Source organism: Muscardinus avellanarius (assembly GCF_963383645.1).
Source record: "Muscardinus avellanarius genome assembly, chromosome: 2".
Classification (NCBI taxonomy): domain Eukaryota; kingdom Metazoa; phylum Chordata; class Mammalia; order Rodentia; family Gliridae; genus Muscardinus; species Muscardinus avellanarius.
The window spans coordinates 61,142,311-61,158,912 of record NC_137787.1 but is presented as its reverse complement, the minus strand read 5'-3'; the positions used below and the strand labels follow the sequence as shown (position 1 = coordinate 61,158,912).

At 34.8% G+C, this 16,602-nt stretch overlaps 1 protein-coding gene across 3 annotated transcripts in view; it reads right to left on the bottom strand.

The window, feature by feature from the left end:
• ATF2 (activating transcription factor 2) overlaps nucleotides 1-16,602 on the bottom strand; it is a gene marked incomplete at its 5' end in the record, with an annotated part of 70,482 nt that overhangs the window by 19,692 nt on the left and 34,188 nt on the right. For all 3 annotated transcript variants that reach the window (XM_080720074.1, XM_080720075.1, XM_080720076.1), the window contains 2 exons: nucleotides 1,994-2,200; nucleotides 3,448-3,597. In XM_080720074.1, the coding sequence (XP_080576200.1) occupies nucleotides 1,994-2,200; nucleotides 3,448-3,597 (357 nt within the window). The remainder of the gene's footprint in view (nucleotides 1-1,993; nucleotides 2,201-3,447; nucleotides 3,598-16,602) is intronic.

Here is a 16,602-nt window from a genome sequence, read left to right as displayed (position 1 = left end):
AATAAATAAAATTGGGCTAGGAGTGTGGTTCAGAGGTAGAATGCCACTGGGTTCAATCCTCAGCAACACAAACACACACGCACGCACGCATGCACACGCATAATTTATGGGGAAATATTAACAATTTTAAAAACAAAACGAAGGAAAAAAGAACAAAAAGAAAGAAACACATTTGGTGCTGCTTTGTTTCATCATTGAAAATTTTTGTACTGGGTACTGAACCCAGGGGCATTCTACCTCAGACCTAAAGCCCCAGCCCTACTTTTTTATTCTTCATTTTGAAACAGGTTCTCACTAAGCTGAAGAGGGACTCACTAAGTAGCTGAGGCTGCTATTCTCCCGTCTCAGCCTCCCAAGTATTGGGATTACAAGTGTGTGCCACCATGTCTGGCTATCACTGAAAATCTTAGTGGACTAAGCAGGCAGGAAGGGAGACTTAAAACCTCTTTAACTTCATAGCTGTGCATGATGGCAGCACATCCCAGTACTTGGGAGGCTGAGACTGAGGAAGGGGATTTGCAATAGCCTCAGCTACTTTTTTTTTTTGGTGGTACTGGGGTTCCTGGAAGCCCTTCTACCTCCGGGCTACACTCCCAGACCTATTTTTACATTTTTATTTGGAAACAGGGTCTCCTAAGCCGGCGTGCGCGGCTGGCTTCGAACCTGCGAGATCCTCCTGTCTCTGCCTCCCAAGCTTGGGGATTACAAGCATGCGCCACCACGCCTGGCTCTCAGCTACTTTTGAGACATTGTTTAAAAATAAAGATTAGAAACTAGGGCTAAGGATGTAGCTTCAGGGTAGAATGCCCCTGTGTTCCATCCCCAGTATGGCAAAAACAAACAAACAAACAAACCTTTATAATTTCCTGAAAACCTGCGTGGTGGCTCATGCTTGTAACCCCTATGCTTGGGAAGCTGTGATAGGAGGATCTCGCAGGTTCAAAGCCAGCCTCAGCTACTTAGTGAGGCTCTCAGCAACTTAGTGAGAACCTGTTTTCAAATAAAAATATAAAATAGGTCTGGGAGTGTAGCCCAGAAGTAGAAGGCCCCTGGGTTCCCATCCCCAGCACCAGATACACACACACACAATACATACACATATATATATAAACATGTATATATGTGTGTGTGTGTGTGTGTGTGTGTGTGTGTGTGTGTGTATATATGTTTTTTGAGTCTAATAAATGGACTTCATGTACTTTGGTGGGGCAGTATGAAATTATTATTATTATTATTATTATTATTATTATTATTTATTATTATTATTTTTTTTGGTGGTACTGGGGTTCCTGGAAACCCTTCTACCTCCAGGTTACACTCCCAGACCTATTTTATATTTTTATTTGGAAACAGGGTCTCTTAAGCCAGCACGGCTGGCTTCGAACCTGCGCGATCCTCCTGTCTCTGCCTCCCAAGTGCGGGGATTACAGGCATGCGCCACCACGCTCGGCAGTATTAAATTATTTATATTGCCACTAGCCATCTGTTCTGTGAATGATTAAAGTTCTTCAGTTTCCAAAGCTGTCAATCTGGTACCTTTCTTGGAAACTATATTCATTTAAAAAACAATACAAAACAAAAAATAAAATTTGTAATTTAAAATGAAAAAGGATTTAAAAATAAAAAATGTGGCTGAATGGTTATGGAATAAACCAAGAGATAAGCAAAACAAGTGAAATACCAGAGATATTTTTAAAATTTAGAACTGTTTGAACTTTATACCACAATTTTTATAAAGTTCAAGCTAGAGAGTTAAGGTGCTGTTGTACTAAATAGGTAAACAGTTATTTTTTATATTTATGTGTCAGTATTGAAAAATTTATTACTTCATCTCAGCAAATAGGTTTACAAAACTATGAGTTATGATAGATTTTACCTACATCAATATTACATCTTAAAATATCTAGTTGGCCAACTAGATAAAAAACAGAAAAGCTATGTCTGTAATTATTAAAATTAAGTAAAACAAAATCCACATTTTTATGCACCATACCTGCAATTGGCCATTTAATGAACTCAAATCTTCTGCTTTCTTCTCTAAGGACTGAACCCAGACTTTCCTTTTTTGTCTACATCTTGAAGCTGCTGCTCTATTTCGCTCTAGAAATTTTCTCCTTTTTTCATCAGGATCTTCATTCGCGGCTCTTCTTCGACGGCCACTTGTATTTTGAGTTTGAGGAGTTGTATGAGCTGGAGAAGCCTATAGTAAAGACAAATGGAAATTTGTTATACTTGTATCTAGTGAATGAGTTGGCATAAGCGGTAAAGGGTGTCAAAAGCAAGAGCCACTGGCTTTTTAAGTCTTGTGGAGCACATTAAAAATTTGTAGTAACATGAAAAGCTTGAGTTTTTTCTCCACTTTGAAATAAATGAGCCATGCTATAAAAACTCTCACTAATGTCATAGTAAATATCTTCTTTAAAGTACATATAGTATTTAAGTAGAAATAAGAAAAAATTGAAAATGTAATATAATGATCCTATGAATAATATACCTATATACATACATACATATGTGTGTGAATGAATATATATTTCTCTAAAATATTTTTCACTACCTAGAAATTAAGGTAAGAGTACGTATATAAATAAATACAAAGGAGTAATGCTCAATGAGTGAGAAAATATTAAAAGCAGAAACAAGAATTACTAAAGGAAAGATGTTTGGCTTTCTGGGATATTTGGAACAGTAGGTTAATGGCTACAGAGACCATTCACAAAACCATAATATGCTATGCATTTTAATTATGAACATATGGCATCCTAGGAAAAAGAAAAAAACAATAATTTTAAACAAGAGATTCAGAAAGATACCTTAGAGATCTTAATCTTGCTACTTGAAAAAAGAAGTTATGTACATTTCTGAAGAATACTGCATCCCAACAATATCAAAGAAGTTGTTACTATCTGCAGGTTTAGGACTTAGTAGGATCATAAGCTTAAGGATAGCCTCAAGCAATTTAGCTATACGCTCAGTAATATTGATACCAGCTGCAAACTACTGTGCCACTGGGTACAGCAGTGTACAGAGATAATCCTAGCCACCCAGAAGGCTGAGGCAGAAGGATCCCAAACTCGAGGCTAGCCTGGGTAACTTAGGCAAAACCTGTCCCCAAATGAAAAATTAAAAGGACTAGGGATCTACAGACTTCCTAGGTTTAATCCCTAATATAAAAAATTAAACAAAATGTGCCATATCAGATCAATATACACAAACACAGAATTATTTACAATGTCCTGAACAGTAACAATTGATATATTATTTTTATTTTTGAATCAAAACTTACATACTCACCTACCTTTTCTTAAAGCTTTTGATACAATTTTGGGATAACAACATGACCAGATTTTTTCCCTCTCAAAATATATAAAGAAGTCCTATAAGTTACACTGTATTTGTTTTTTTAGAGATGATAAGAGTGATGAATAATGAAGACAATACACATACCGGAGTTTCTGTAGTAGATGTGGCTGGCTGTTGTAATGACTGTGGGCGGGATTCTTCTGATTGAGTCCTAGCCAACCCACTACCATGACCTTTGACAGTATCACCGTTGGTAACTGGAGGATGTTGCTGGGTCAAAGCAGCTTTTAATCTCTGAAATGCAAATACCATTTTTTAAAATAGTTCTCTGCTTTACTCCCAAACATAATTTTCCACACATCCCTTCAGCCAAAATTACATTACTTGTTAAGGAACACACAAACACTTTGGCTATAAATTAGTTTTCATTTATTATACTTCATTATAAAGATTAATAAGACAAACAATAGTATCACTGGAAAGCTTCTGAGGATTTGTGTAGTACTACCAGAGGGTTCTATACTTTGCTGTTCCTAATCAATTCTGAGAAGAGTTTAAAAAAATACTAAAAATAACTAGCGTTAATTAAAGTATACAAAACAGTCAACTGTTATGTACACGTTCATCTATTCTCTTCTACCTCGCTCCTCTACCCCACATCTCATGTCAGACTCTTCCTAAATTTGAAGACCGAACAGCTCTTCTTTCCCAGATTTGGGTTCACTTGATCTCTGTTGCAGGTTTAATGCAGTGCTTACTCTGATAATGACCTGGTGTCACATTTTTAGGCCACTATGTTTCCTGTCCGAATGAACTTCCGAAGAGCCTATAGGTGGGTTTACCTTCTATAGGTCCTTCTCTGTCTTGAGAGGACAGATCTATTTTTTCTTCTATTCTGTCACTGAACTGAACTGGACAGATCTGCTGTTGGAAAGAAGCTTTTGGTATTTATGGCTACACTTGTTTATGAAGATATAATTTGAATGAAGCTTATCTAAAAGCAAAAAATTATCAGATGTTACTATCTTACCTACCAACCAGATAAGTTTTTTGAGAACAGAGATTATCTTGGTTTCTTTGGTAAAAATGGGCACATGTGATTTTTAAGAGTTTCATTATGATCTGTAAATATGCAACAATTAGCACATGCTGATTATATTGTGGTATCTCAGTGATGAAAGGGATACCAAGAATCTAAGAGACCTGAGATTACTACTGCTGATGAGATGCAATCTTTGAACCTAAAATAAGTTTTATTAGAAATATCTGAGTCAGAGACACATACATTACATTTTCTTAAAATCTATACTCAGGTGTGTGTGGGTATGCATGCACATATCTGTAGGAAGAGAAGACATAAAAATATACACACATATATGCTGCTATACATATATATAGACATATGTATTGTATTGCAGTCTGTCCATTGCTTCCTAAAATTTCCTTGAAGTAAATAACGGATGTTATCTTAAAAACACATATTTTTAGCAGTCTTTCTTCCTTTTCTGAGAAGAAAAGGATGTGTGTGAGAAAATAGGTTTTTTTTTGTGTGTGTGTGGTACTGAGGGTGAAACCCAGAGGCTTTCTACCTCTGGGCTATACTCCCAGACCTATTTTATACTTTATTTGAAAACAGGGTCTCACTAAGTAGCTGAGGCTGGCGTCAAACCTGTGTGATCCTCCTGTCTCAGCCTCCCAAGTGCTGGGATTACAAGTGTGCACCACCACCACCACCACGCCCAGCTAAAAATAGTTTTAAAATATGCCTTCAAATGACTTTAGTCAACTATTGCTTTATTTCAACTGAGAATAATCTAGAAAATTTTATAGCTACTTAAAATGAGTATAAGTTTTCATCAAGGCATATGAGATATGCCTGAGATCCCTTAAAAACTGAAGCATATCTGAAAAGATCAGTAGAATTCACCTGAAGCAATAATTATACTTTTAATTCTGGTACTTAGGAGGCTGACACAGGAAGATCGCAGGTTCTCGGCCAGCCTCAGCTATTTAAGTGAGGTCCCCCGCAACTTAGTGAGACCCTATTTCAAAATAAATAATAAGAAGTAGGGCTTGGGGTGTAGCTTGGAGGGAGAATGCCTCTGAGTTCCACCCCCAGTTCCTCAGAAAAAAATAAGTTTTATTGAGGTGTAAGTTACATACAGTAAATGCCCTCCATTTAGCATACAGTTCTGAGTCTTGACAAGCACATACGCTTGCACAACTTCCTCCACAATCAGGATACAGAACAGTTATATCCCTCAAATGCCCTCATGCCTTCCTGTTGTACTCTCCTCCCAAGTATGGTCCCTAGAAAACACTATTCTGTTTTGTGATCCCAAGTTTTGTTTTATCCAGAATATCATATAAATGGAAACACACAGTGTACAGCCTTTTGAACCTGGTTTATTTCCCTTAGTAAACTGCCTTTGAGATTCATCTAGGTTATTTTATCAGTAGTTTTTCAATGTGTATTTAAATGGATAGTGTTCCCATTTTATAGATTAGGAATCTATTATTATTTGTTCAAGACCACACAGGTATTAAGCTAGTTCAAACCCTGAATTCGAACCCCAACCTCTTCAATTTCAAAGTGAAAAATTTTTCTATAGTATCATTATTTTTCAGAAAGCACAGGAAAAGAAAAAGAAAGATAACATGATACTATATGGCTTAATCATTCAAAAGACAACCAGTAAGAATTGTGATTGTCAAGACTGATACTGCAACTGCTAAGGCATGCCACCCAGGAATAGGAATGTTTTGTTGCTTTTCTGACAGACTTTCTTCATGGATTATAAAAATCAAAATAAAGTCTTGGTAAAGTCCTAGTGTCTTTGTTGATTAGCATACAAATATATTATGAAGTCTTATGCACAAGAGAAGACCTCTACCTCAAACAATCTATATCTCTGAACAAACCAGTAATCTCTGCATCTTAGTTTCCATTTTCTACCAAACTGGGAACAATGAATAATCCCCTCTCAGGGGCTGAAGTAAAAATTAAATATCACATGAAAAACCATCTGACTCATAAAAATATTTCTCAAATGTCAGCTTCCTTAGTAGTTACCAGCCAGGTATGGTGGCACATACCTATAATCCCAGTACTTGGGATGATGAGACAGGAGGATAATGGGTTCAAGATCAGCCTTAGAAACCTAGTGAGACCCTGTTTCAAAATAAAACATAAAAAGGGCTATGGGTGTATCTAGGAGGTAGAATACCCCTGGGTTCAATTCCCAGTACCCCCATCCCCCACACAAAAGAATATCTGGATGTGGTAGTGCATGCCTATAGTCCTAGTACTAGTAGTTACCAAGAACTTTTTTCTTAGCATGGGCATAGAGTGATACTAAAGAAACAGGAGAGTTTCTACATTGTCTTATTATTATTATTATTATTTTTTTGGTGGTACTGGGGTTCCTAGAAACCCTTCTACCTCTGGGCTACACTCCCAGTACCTATTTTTATATTTTTTTATGTGGAAACAGGGTCTCTTAAGCCAGCATGGCTGGCTTCGAACTGCACGATCCTCCTGTCTCCGCCTCCCAAGCGCGTTATTACAAGCGTGTGCCACCACACCTGGCGCTACACTGTCTTAATTTTTAAGCACTGATTTGGCCTCATATCTTATATGTAAAATATGCTCAAGACTGTATCATTAGCTGGGTGCAGTGGAATATGCCTGCAATGAGGCAAGATGATCACAAGCTCAAGATCAGCCTGGGCAACTTAGTGAGACACTGTCTCAAAATAAAATAATTTTTAAAAAGAGCCGAGGAAGTAGCTCAGGGGCAGAGCACTTACTTAGCATGTGTGAGACCCTGGAGTCAATCCCCAGTACTCCCCCAAAAACAAAACCAAAAAGGAATCATATACCATATTTTTTCAGAATATAAACACGATTCTCAATTCCTTTTTTCTTCTTTTTTAAGCAACAAGAAATAATTATATTAATAGCAAGGACACAGGAAACTAGGACACTTAATAACTGATAGGATAATGTTGAAGGAAATTAAAACAAATCAGACTAGAGACCAAGCCAATAACTGACTGGAATCAGAAAGGAATACTTAAGAAAATGATCAAGAAAAAACAGACGTAGAAGGATAAAAGTTGGAAAAAGCAGAGGCCATATAAATAGAACAAAGGGGTAGAGTCTAGGAGGTGGCTGATCTGCATATTCATAGCTTTTATGAATAGAATGTTAAGACCTGAAAGTACAACAATGTGTACCCTGTTGACAGTACTAAATTGGAACTTTCACTTTGGGTATAAAATATGTATAAATATAACTAGAGGTAGAGCTGTAAGACTGGGTAAGCTATGTGTTTGTTGGTAAGACATTTTTAAGTCCTTAGGTAGAAAACATTATAGAATTGAAGAGCACTTAAAGTTTTATAGTGAAAACCTTAACTCTTAGAATTAATGAAATATAGTAACTGCACATAGGGGAGTCTGAAGTACATAAACATCACTCTCTTGAATAATCTTTAGTAGGGCAAGTTACTTATAAAGCACTTAAAAGCAACATCAGTGTTCATTCATTATCCTCCCTTGACTGCCCTAGGGTGTACAGTATTCATCCAGTGAGGAAGCGCTAATGTTTGCTCCATGCTGTTACACTGATTACAATGGGTCTAACTTGGAAACTGTGCCACTGGGTATAAAATGTAAGAAAGAGATATTAAGGGTTAATTAACACTGCTTTGCACTGCTGATTTAATAATAATAATAATAATAAATCCTACAACAAAAAAGTGCTAAAGAAGGTGAAGAAAGCTGTCATTAAATATCATTCATGTAAGTGTTACAATTAATAAATAGTTTGTGGTGTCACACACCTGTCTAATCATAGTACTTGGGAGGCTAAGACAGGAGGATGACAGGTTTGAGACCAGCCTCAGCAAGTTAGTGAGATGCTGTTTCAAAAAAAAAAAAAAAAAAAAAAAAAAAAAAAAAAAAAAAAAAAGAAAAGGGCTGGGGATATAGCTCAAAGGTAGAAAGCTTCTGCGTTCAATCCCCAGCACCAAAACAAAACAAAAATAAATCCAAATAAAATACCTTACAATTAATATAAGGATACCTATAATCTACTCTTACGGGAGTATATTGTTAACCTTGTTAGGAGCATTTTTAAAAAAGGCCAAATACCTTGGTTTAAAAAAAATAATGAAAACAAATATGTGGGCATTAATTTTACAGTGTAATTTTGGAGTTAGCAGAGCCAGTGGAAGTCAGTTAGTCCAGTCACCATCTTAAGGACAAAGAAAATTCCCAGAGTGAAGCTACTTATCAAAATTATAGTTAGTTAGTAGTAGAGGTAAAAAAAAAAAGAGTAAAAATAAAAGTATGAAATATGTCCACTGAGCCTGTTGACTCCCAGCTCAGTGGACATATTTCATGTAAAAGCTTTGCCAAAATATAACTTTGCCCTACATTAAGTATTCTGAGTACATTATTGATCATTTGAATATCACAGATTGGTCAATTGTTACTAATATCAAAATATCTCAAAAGAGAAACTGAACATAAGTAATGAAGTAGTCAGTAAATAAAAACCAAATACTCAGAGAAATTAAGATTAAAGATTTATAATCTCCAACATGTTCAACAAAACCTAGGCATAATCTTAATTTTAAGGTAAAAGTATACACTGAAATAAAACTAACAGGTCTTTATTATTATGTTTCTAAGAAGTAGACAAGTATTTTAAATGTTTAAAGTTAATTTTGAGTGATATTAAAGTTCACCTATATTGACTTTTTTTCCCTTAGAGACACAGACTGTGCCAATTGGAGTGAATAGCCTGTTGTGCTGACCAATCTGATACATTCATTTTCAGAGGTGATGATCTGATAAAAATAATTTTTTACTCAAGTTTTATGTTCTATATTCATGTTGCATTCTTGAAAATACATTTTATCACATATGTCAGAACTTGATAGGAACAAACTATCATAGTTTGAAGAAAAAGATAATGTTCTATAGAAACAATTTACGAAAAAGTCAGATCCATATTTCATATGTGCCACAAAAGCTCATCAGAGTAATAACCCTGCTTCTCCTGGGTGTTATCTTACCATCTGCTGCTCTATTACTTATCTTTATTTTGCAACTAATTAACAGCATAATCTTCTAAATTCAGCAAGTTAATTATCATTATTGTGGTCTTTGCAGCATCATCAGTCCTCATGAAGGCTTGTCTCCCCACCCCTAGAGAACACATGAAAATGAAGGAGGTTGGGAGAGGGTCTGTTTCTTTGGTGTGGGCTCATTAGGTGTTTGCTGATTAGCTTGGCATGCAGAGGCAGGTCAGAAGAATTCTGCTGAACATGAGGTTCCATGCAGGGCCCAACCACGTTAATGTAGGTTTCTGAACATTTGCCAACATGCCCTCTGTCAGCTCTCAATAGAAACCCCCTGCAGAAAGCCTACTGGCTACCCACTGTGTGCAAAGATATTTCTCAGTTTGTCACACAAGTCTTAAAGGAATGATTCTGGAGGATACTATTTAAATACTTGACTAAACCATTTTAAATAAAGCTTCCAGATACTTAGCATCTTATTCAGAAGAGTTACTTTTTTTTTTTTAATCACAAATGTTACCTAAGAAAGTTGGGTTATTAAGAAGAGTAATGCAGATAGCAAATATCTAAGGTTTATGTGCATAATGACAAATAAAACTTCTATATCTATATTTGACGATATCTAGTATAGTTTTATAGAAAATAGCAAATCCTGGGAATTTTACTGTAGTGTTAAAAGTACTAGATAATATTGTATTTGGGGGCTCCACCCCCATTTAAAAAATCATATCCTTGCTGGGTGTGGTGGCTCACGCTTGTAATCCCCGCGCTTGGGAGGCGGAGACAGGAGGATCACCCTGGTTCAAAACCAGCCTCGCTGGCTTATGAGACCCTGTTTCCAAATAAAAATATAAAAAATAGGCATCTGGGAGTGTAGCCCAGAGGTAGAAGGGTTTCCAGGAACTCCAGTACCACCACCAAAAAAAAAAAAAAAAAAAAAAAAAAGAGAAATATATATATATATATATATATATATATATATATATATATATATATCTCCTCACTTTTCCAAAGATTTAAATGTTGTTAATTTTTTTTTTCTTTTGAAGTGTACACTGGAAGCTGGGTGTGGTGACACATGTTTGTAATTCCAGTACTTGGGAGTTTGAAGCAGGAGGATTGTAGGTTCTTAGTGAGTTGCGCTATAACTTAAGACTGTATTTCAAAACAAATAAGAAAATTGAGCTGGGAGTGTAGCTTGGAGATACCATGGCCTTGGCTTTAATCTCTAGTTTCGGGGGGGGGGGGAAGTGTACACTGAAGACTTTTAGTAGAAAAGAAAGATCTTATTTCAGTATTTATAGAAAACAAAATGCATATATAATATTTCCTGAAAGTACTGATCATCTGAAATCAGGCTATTATAAAAGCATCATTAGCTCTTAGGACGCAAAGTTAAATGTCTCTTTGATTGTAGTATACTACATTTCTATGTGTTTGAATCCTGCCATTTCTCTTAAATTACTTTTTTAACCACAGGTCAAATTCAGCAGAACTACCACTATTAAACTATATAGCATGTCATTAACAGACTGTGACCACAAAGTCAATTAAGTTCTTGAGAGAAATGTGGAACCCAGAAAGAAAGAGATTTAGCTGGGCATGGTGGTGCATGCCTGTAATCCCAGCTACTTGAAAACCTGAAGCTGGAGGATTGCAAATTCAAAGATAGTATTGGCAATTTGATGAGAACCTGTCTCAAAAATTTAAAAAAAAAGCTAGCTGGGCATGGTAATACCAGTGCTTGTAATCCCAGCACTTGGGAGGCTGAGACAGGAGGATCGCACAAGTTTGAAGCCAGCCTCAGCTACTTAAGTGAGGCTCTCAGCAACTTAGTTAGACACTGTTTCCAAATAAAGTATAAAATAAGTCTGGGAGTATAGGTCAGAGGTAGAAAGCCCCTGAGTTCCATCCTCAGCACCACCAAAATAAAATAAATAAATAAATAATAAAAAAGCAAGAGATGTAGCTCAATGATAGAATGCCCTTGTATTTAATTCCCAGTACCTCAAAAGAAATAGAGAAGTTTAAATATTTTCAAGGAGTTGAAAACTGCTATCCCCCAAAAGCAAAATCCAACTCAAGCAGTGAAAGAAAAGTTGTGGGTGCCGGGGGGGGGGGAATAGGTGGACAGTCAGGATTATTTAATGTGTTACATAAATGTAGGGGGTATGAACTGGGAATCACCTATTTAGAGAGCATAGATGTACAGTTCTATCTTTAGTGCAAGAAAAAAGTCAAATCTTATCATTTATTTTGTTAGTAAGAAACCTCTGAGCAATGTCATATGAACTCAACTTTAATTATCTTCAGTTGGAATGAAAAATTTATTTTGCATAAGTCTTTTTAATTCCTTGAAGCTTAATAAATTGAGGATATTGACATTTTAATTTCAAACCTAAAAATAAGTAATGCCTATTTGGTATTTTATGTTGTAAATGAGTTTAAAATAATGTGTTACACTGAATAACAGGTTACCCTTAGAGTTCAATTTAAAATGTTTAATCTAGAGATTGATTCAGACCTGTGACTTAGTTATAAACACTAAGATAATCTTAGCTAAGTTTCTATATGATATGGGGATATTTATAAAAACAAAGCATCACTACATCTATAAGTTTAAGAGTTATTAAAGCACTTGGAAAAATTTGTTAGACAATGGAAGTAATTATGAAGATATATGAAGTTTACAAATGTAGCTCAGCATGTTTCTGTGGTTGCACTTTGTTACTGAGGGTTGGATATCAGGGGCAATCTACCTCTGAGCTACATCTCCAGCCATTTTTATTTTGAAACAGGGTCTCACTAAGTTGCCGAGGGTCTTGGTAAATTGCTGCAGCTGGCCCCAATCTCTGATCATCCTGTCTCAGCCTTCAAAGTACTGAAATTATAAGAAGAAATCACCATGTCCAGGTGGTAGCAAAGCATGTTTAAGATGAATTATATTTAAAGGCCTTTAAAAGCAGTCATTATTATATGGTTTTTTTTTTGTTTGTTTGTTTTTGCGGTACCGGTAATGGAACCCAGGGGCAGCTTACCTCTGAGCTACACTCCCAGCCCTATTTTTTATTCTTTATTTTGAAACAGGGTTCAACTGAGTTGCAGAGGGCCTCACTAAGTAGCTGAGGTTGTCCGTGAACCACGATTCTCTGGTCTCAGCTCCCAAATGCTGGGATTACAAGCATGCGCCACCAAGCCCAGCTTTATATTGTATTTTTAAACTGCTTTGAGAACTTAGAGAAAAACCAAGTTTTCAAATTAATTAATTAATTAATTTATGGAACCCAGGGGCATTCTACCTCCAAGTTCCATTCCCAGCCCTATTTTTTATCCTTTATTTTGAAACAAGGTCACCAAGTTGCAGTGGGCCTCATTAAGTACCTGAGGCTGGCTGTGAACCTGTGATCCTCCTGTCTTGGCCTCCCAAGTAATGGGATTACAAGCATGTGCCACCATGCCTGGCTTCAAATTTGTAACTTTAATAAATGTAATACTGTTTTGTAAAAGTAGTCCCCAAATAATCATTCATAAAAGTCACCATCAGTAGCATAACCCCCCCCCAAAACCCCAATAGCTTCATCAATATGATATAATTCTGCTATACATACTGAAAAATATCAATAATGGTATTCTAAATAATAGTACTGTTTTTAAAGCTCTCCTGCTGATCACTGAAAATATGCAAGAAAGATTTCTTAGTACTTGAGAAATGTTTGTTAAGTAACAATTGGTATAAATAGTGGTTAAATGACATAGTTAAATATATGAGTATGAACTAAAAAACTAAAACCCCCCAAGTGTTTCTGGGTTTTTCTCTAAGGCTTAATTTTATATATGTAACACTATATTAAACATAGTTGACGTTGATGATAAGTACTAAAAATTCTTGAATTGGATAATAAGTATAATAAATATTGTTTACTAAGACAGGGAAAAGAAACTAATAATAATAGACAAAAATATAAAAAGTTCAGTGGTATAGCACTTGCTAATAAGTTCAATCCCTAGCACTGTAAAATAAAAAAATATATATGAAAAATAATATATGTTTTACACAACAAAAATTTCAACTCATCACAAATCCATTAGTATTCCAGGCATTGTTGTTTTAAAATCACTACCAATTCATGTTACTTAAATAGTATAGCAATATCTATTGTTTTCACAAATGAGCCAAAATAAATAGCAATGATTTTCTGGGAATCAGAAATGAAATTTATAACTTTGATGTTTATCTAAGAAAGCAAACAACAACAACAAAAAACTACCACCAACAAAAAATATAATAAACCAAGCTTCTACTTTATGAAGTTAAAAGATAAACAAACTTAGTTACATAGAAAAAATAAAATATTGAAAGTAAAGTTAGCTGCCAATAAGAGTAGAAATACACTCTCTTAAGAAGAATAAAGGAAAACTATAGGCTAAAAAAATTGGTGGTATGCCGGACGTGGTGGTGCACGCTTGTAATCCCCGCGCTTGGGAGGCGGAGACAGGAGGATCGCGCAGGTTCGAAGCCAGCCGCGCGCGCTGGCTTAGGAGACCCTGTTTCCAAAGAAAAATGTAAAAATAGGTCTGGGAGTGTAGCCCGGAGGTAGAAGGGCTTCCAGGAACCCCAGTACCACCAAAAAAAAAAAAAAAAAAAAAAAATTGGTGGTATTTTGCTATATATGTATATAACAAAAAACTTGTATCCAAAATACAAAAACTTGTATCTACAACACTATCATAATAATAATAAAAAGAAAGATATGCAATTTTAAAAATGGGCAAAGGCCAAAAAGGAATACAAATTAATTTCTACACACTCCTAGGTTATCTATAATTAAAAAGATGAAATGTTGACAAGCATGTGGAAATATGAATTCCCATATACTGCTGAAGGGAGTATAAACTCTTGGAAAAAGATCTGACAATGTCTTAAACAGTTAAATGTATACCTATGCTGTGATTCAGCGATTCAACTCTTTAGGTATTTTTCTAAGAAAATAAAATTTATGCCCACGAAGGATGCAAGGTAGTAGGGGATGAGGGTATAGCTCAGTGATGGAGCTCTTGCCTGGCATGCTCGAGGCCCTAGGTTTAATCCCCAGCACTGCAAAAACAGAACAAACAAACAAACCAAAAAAAAAAAGAAAAAGAAAAAAAAAAAAAGAAAAGAAAAACCGAAAATGAATGTGCATAGAAGCTTTACTCACAATAGCTAAACACTGGAAACCAAATGTCCATCAATAGGAGAATGGGCAAAGAAATTGTGGCATATTCACACAATGGAATACTACTCTGCAATAAAAAGAAGCAAACTATGATACACTCAACAACATGCATAAATCTCAGAGACATATGCTGAGCTGGACACAATACTCACTCTTTTCATTTATATGAAATTTTGGAATGAACCTATGGTGACAAATAGAATTAGGGAGAAGGACTAATTGGAAGAAAATAGAAACACCTGGTTAGATGTCAATGTTCTCTGTTTTAGTAGGAGTGTAGATTATGTGAATGTCCTTAATATCTAAAATTTACAGTTAAAATTGGTTCATTTGATTGTATATGAATTTTGCAGTTGAAAAGTACATAAAAATAACTGAATGGAAGTAGGGAGTAGACTGAGGTACAGATAAAAGAAGAATGGTATACTAGTAATAACTGAAGCTAGGTGATGGGTACATTGAAGTTCATTATATTATCCTGTTTACTTGATATATGTTTGAAAAATTTTCATAACAAAAAGTAAAAAGAAAATAGAATAATCTGTCTTTATATTTAATAAAAAAGGATAATCTTATTTACTATCTCAATTAAAATAGGCAATCATGAAAATATGACTACTTTACATTAGCAAAATTCTAATAAGAAATTTAATTGGATTATTAAATTTAAGTGGAGCCATCTGTAACTCCTCATGCTATTTTGGGTCTTTAAACAATGATTGTTTTTCATATAAAACTATGAAAGTTATAGCTTTAGTATTTTTAACACATACAAGTGTTCAAAACAGTTTTATTATTTTTAATTAAATTTCCTAGTGATCTAAAAAGAAAAAGTTATTTGAGCTAGTGTTAAATTTAATAGCTGTTAGAAATATGGTTTATTCTTATAGCCAAAAGAATTTCTTTAAATTGGGTTTGTTCCTTTTGAATCAATTTATAGGAAAAAAAGACAAATGAATATGTAAAAACATTTTTAGATGCAGTGTACAATAGGATCTTTCTGATTCCTATTTCCACTCTCTTCTCAGAATGGGAAATTAAATGGAAGATTTCATTAATACAGCATATTTAAATAGCAAGTATAAAATACATCCCCATTGAAGCTCGTGAAGATTCACCTTAGTATTTCCAAAGCTCTGACCCAAACACACTATGATGTGAAAAATTTCCCCTCAAGTTTTTGTTCTTTGGACCATGATCGATAACCACCTAGATTTTACACTCTTCAACCAACTGTCCATTTAGATGGTATATAGGTTTTACTGTTCAAAAGGTTATCTAGTGTAAACTTCAGGTTGATTATTTGCATTAATGGAGAATATCAGCAAAACATTTTAAGTCTTGCAATATGTAATGTTTTAGTCTATAAATTTATATCATTAGTATAGTGCCCCACAAAGAACTGAATCAAATAAAAGGTGTGTATCAACTACTTATCTACTGACTTCATAAGAATTAATTATTAAGAATTAGCCCTAATTTGTATTAGATTATAGGACAGAGAATTATGATTTTAAAAAATAAGAGAAACCTCATGGTTTCTACCAAGAAAATTAGAAAGTATATGGAGAATTTGAGCTACGAGTAACTATATACACCAAGACTTAACCATTTTATTTTACAAATAAGAAGAAAATTGAATTTTGGAAGAGTTAAAATAGCATGATTAAAAGATGTGAATAGAATTAGGATAAAAATTATATATCTCCTAATACCTTATCTACAGCTCATCCCGTTAAGCAACACTAATTAATATATAGAGCACAATATAAAATATAAAATTTCTTTTATATATTTTGTGCAATGCTTGCTAACTTGTGAACTAATTTAGAATTCCTTTTATACTGTTTAAACAACTTACTCAGCAGGTCTTTCAGATGATTGCTAGTTTCAGCTGTAATACTTCCAGCTTCCACCAGGAGGAGTTTGTTTAAGACAAAAGCCAAACCACACAAATTACAAGTGACAAGAACTAGAACTTTATTCCCAAT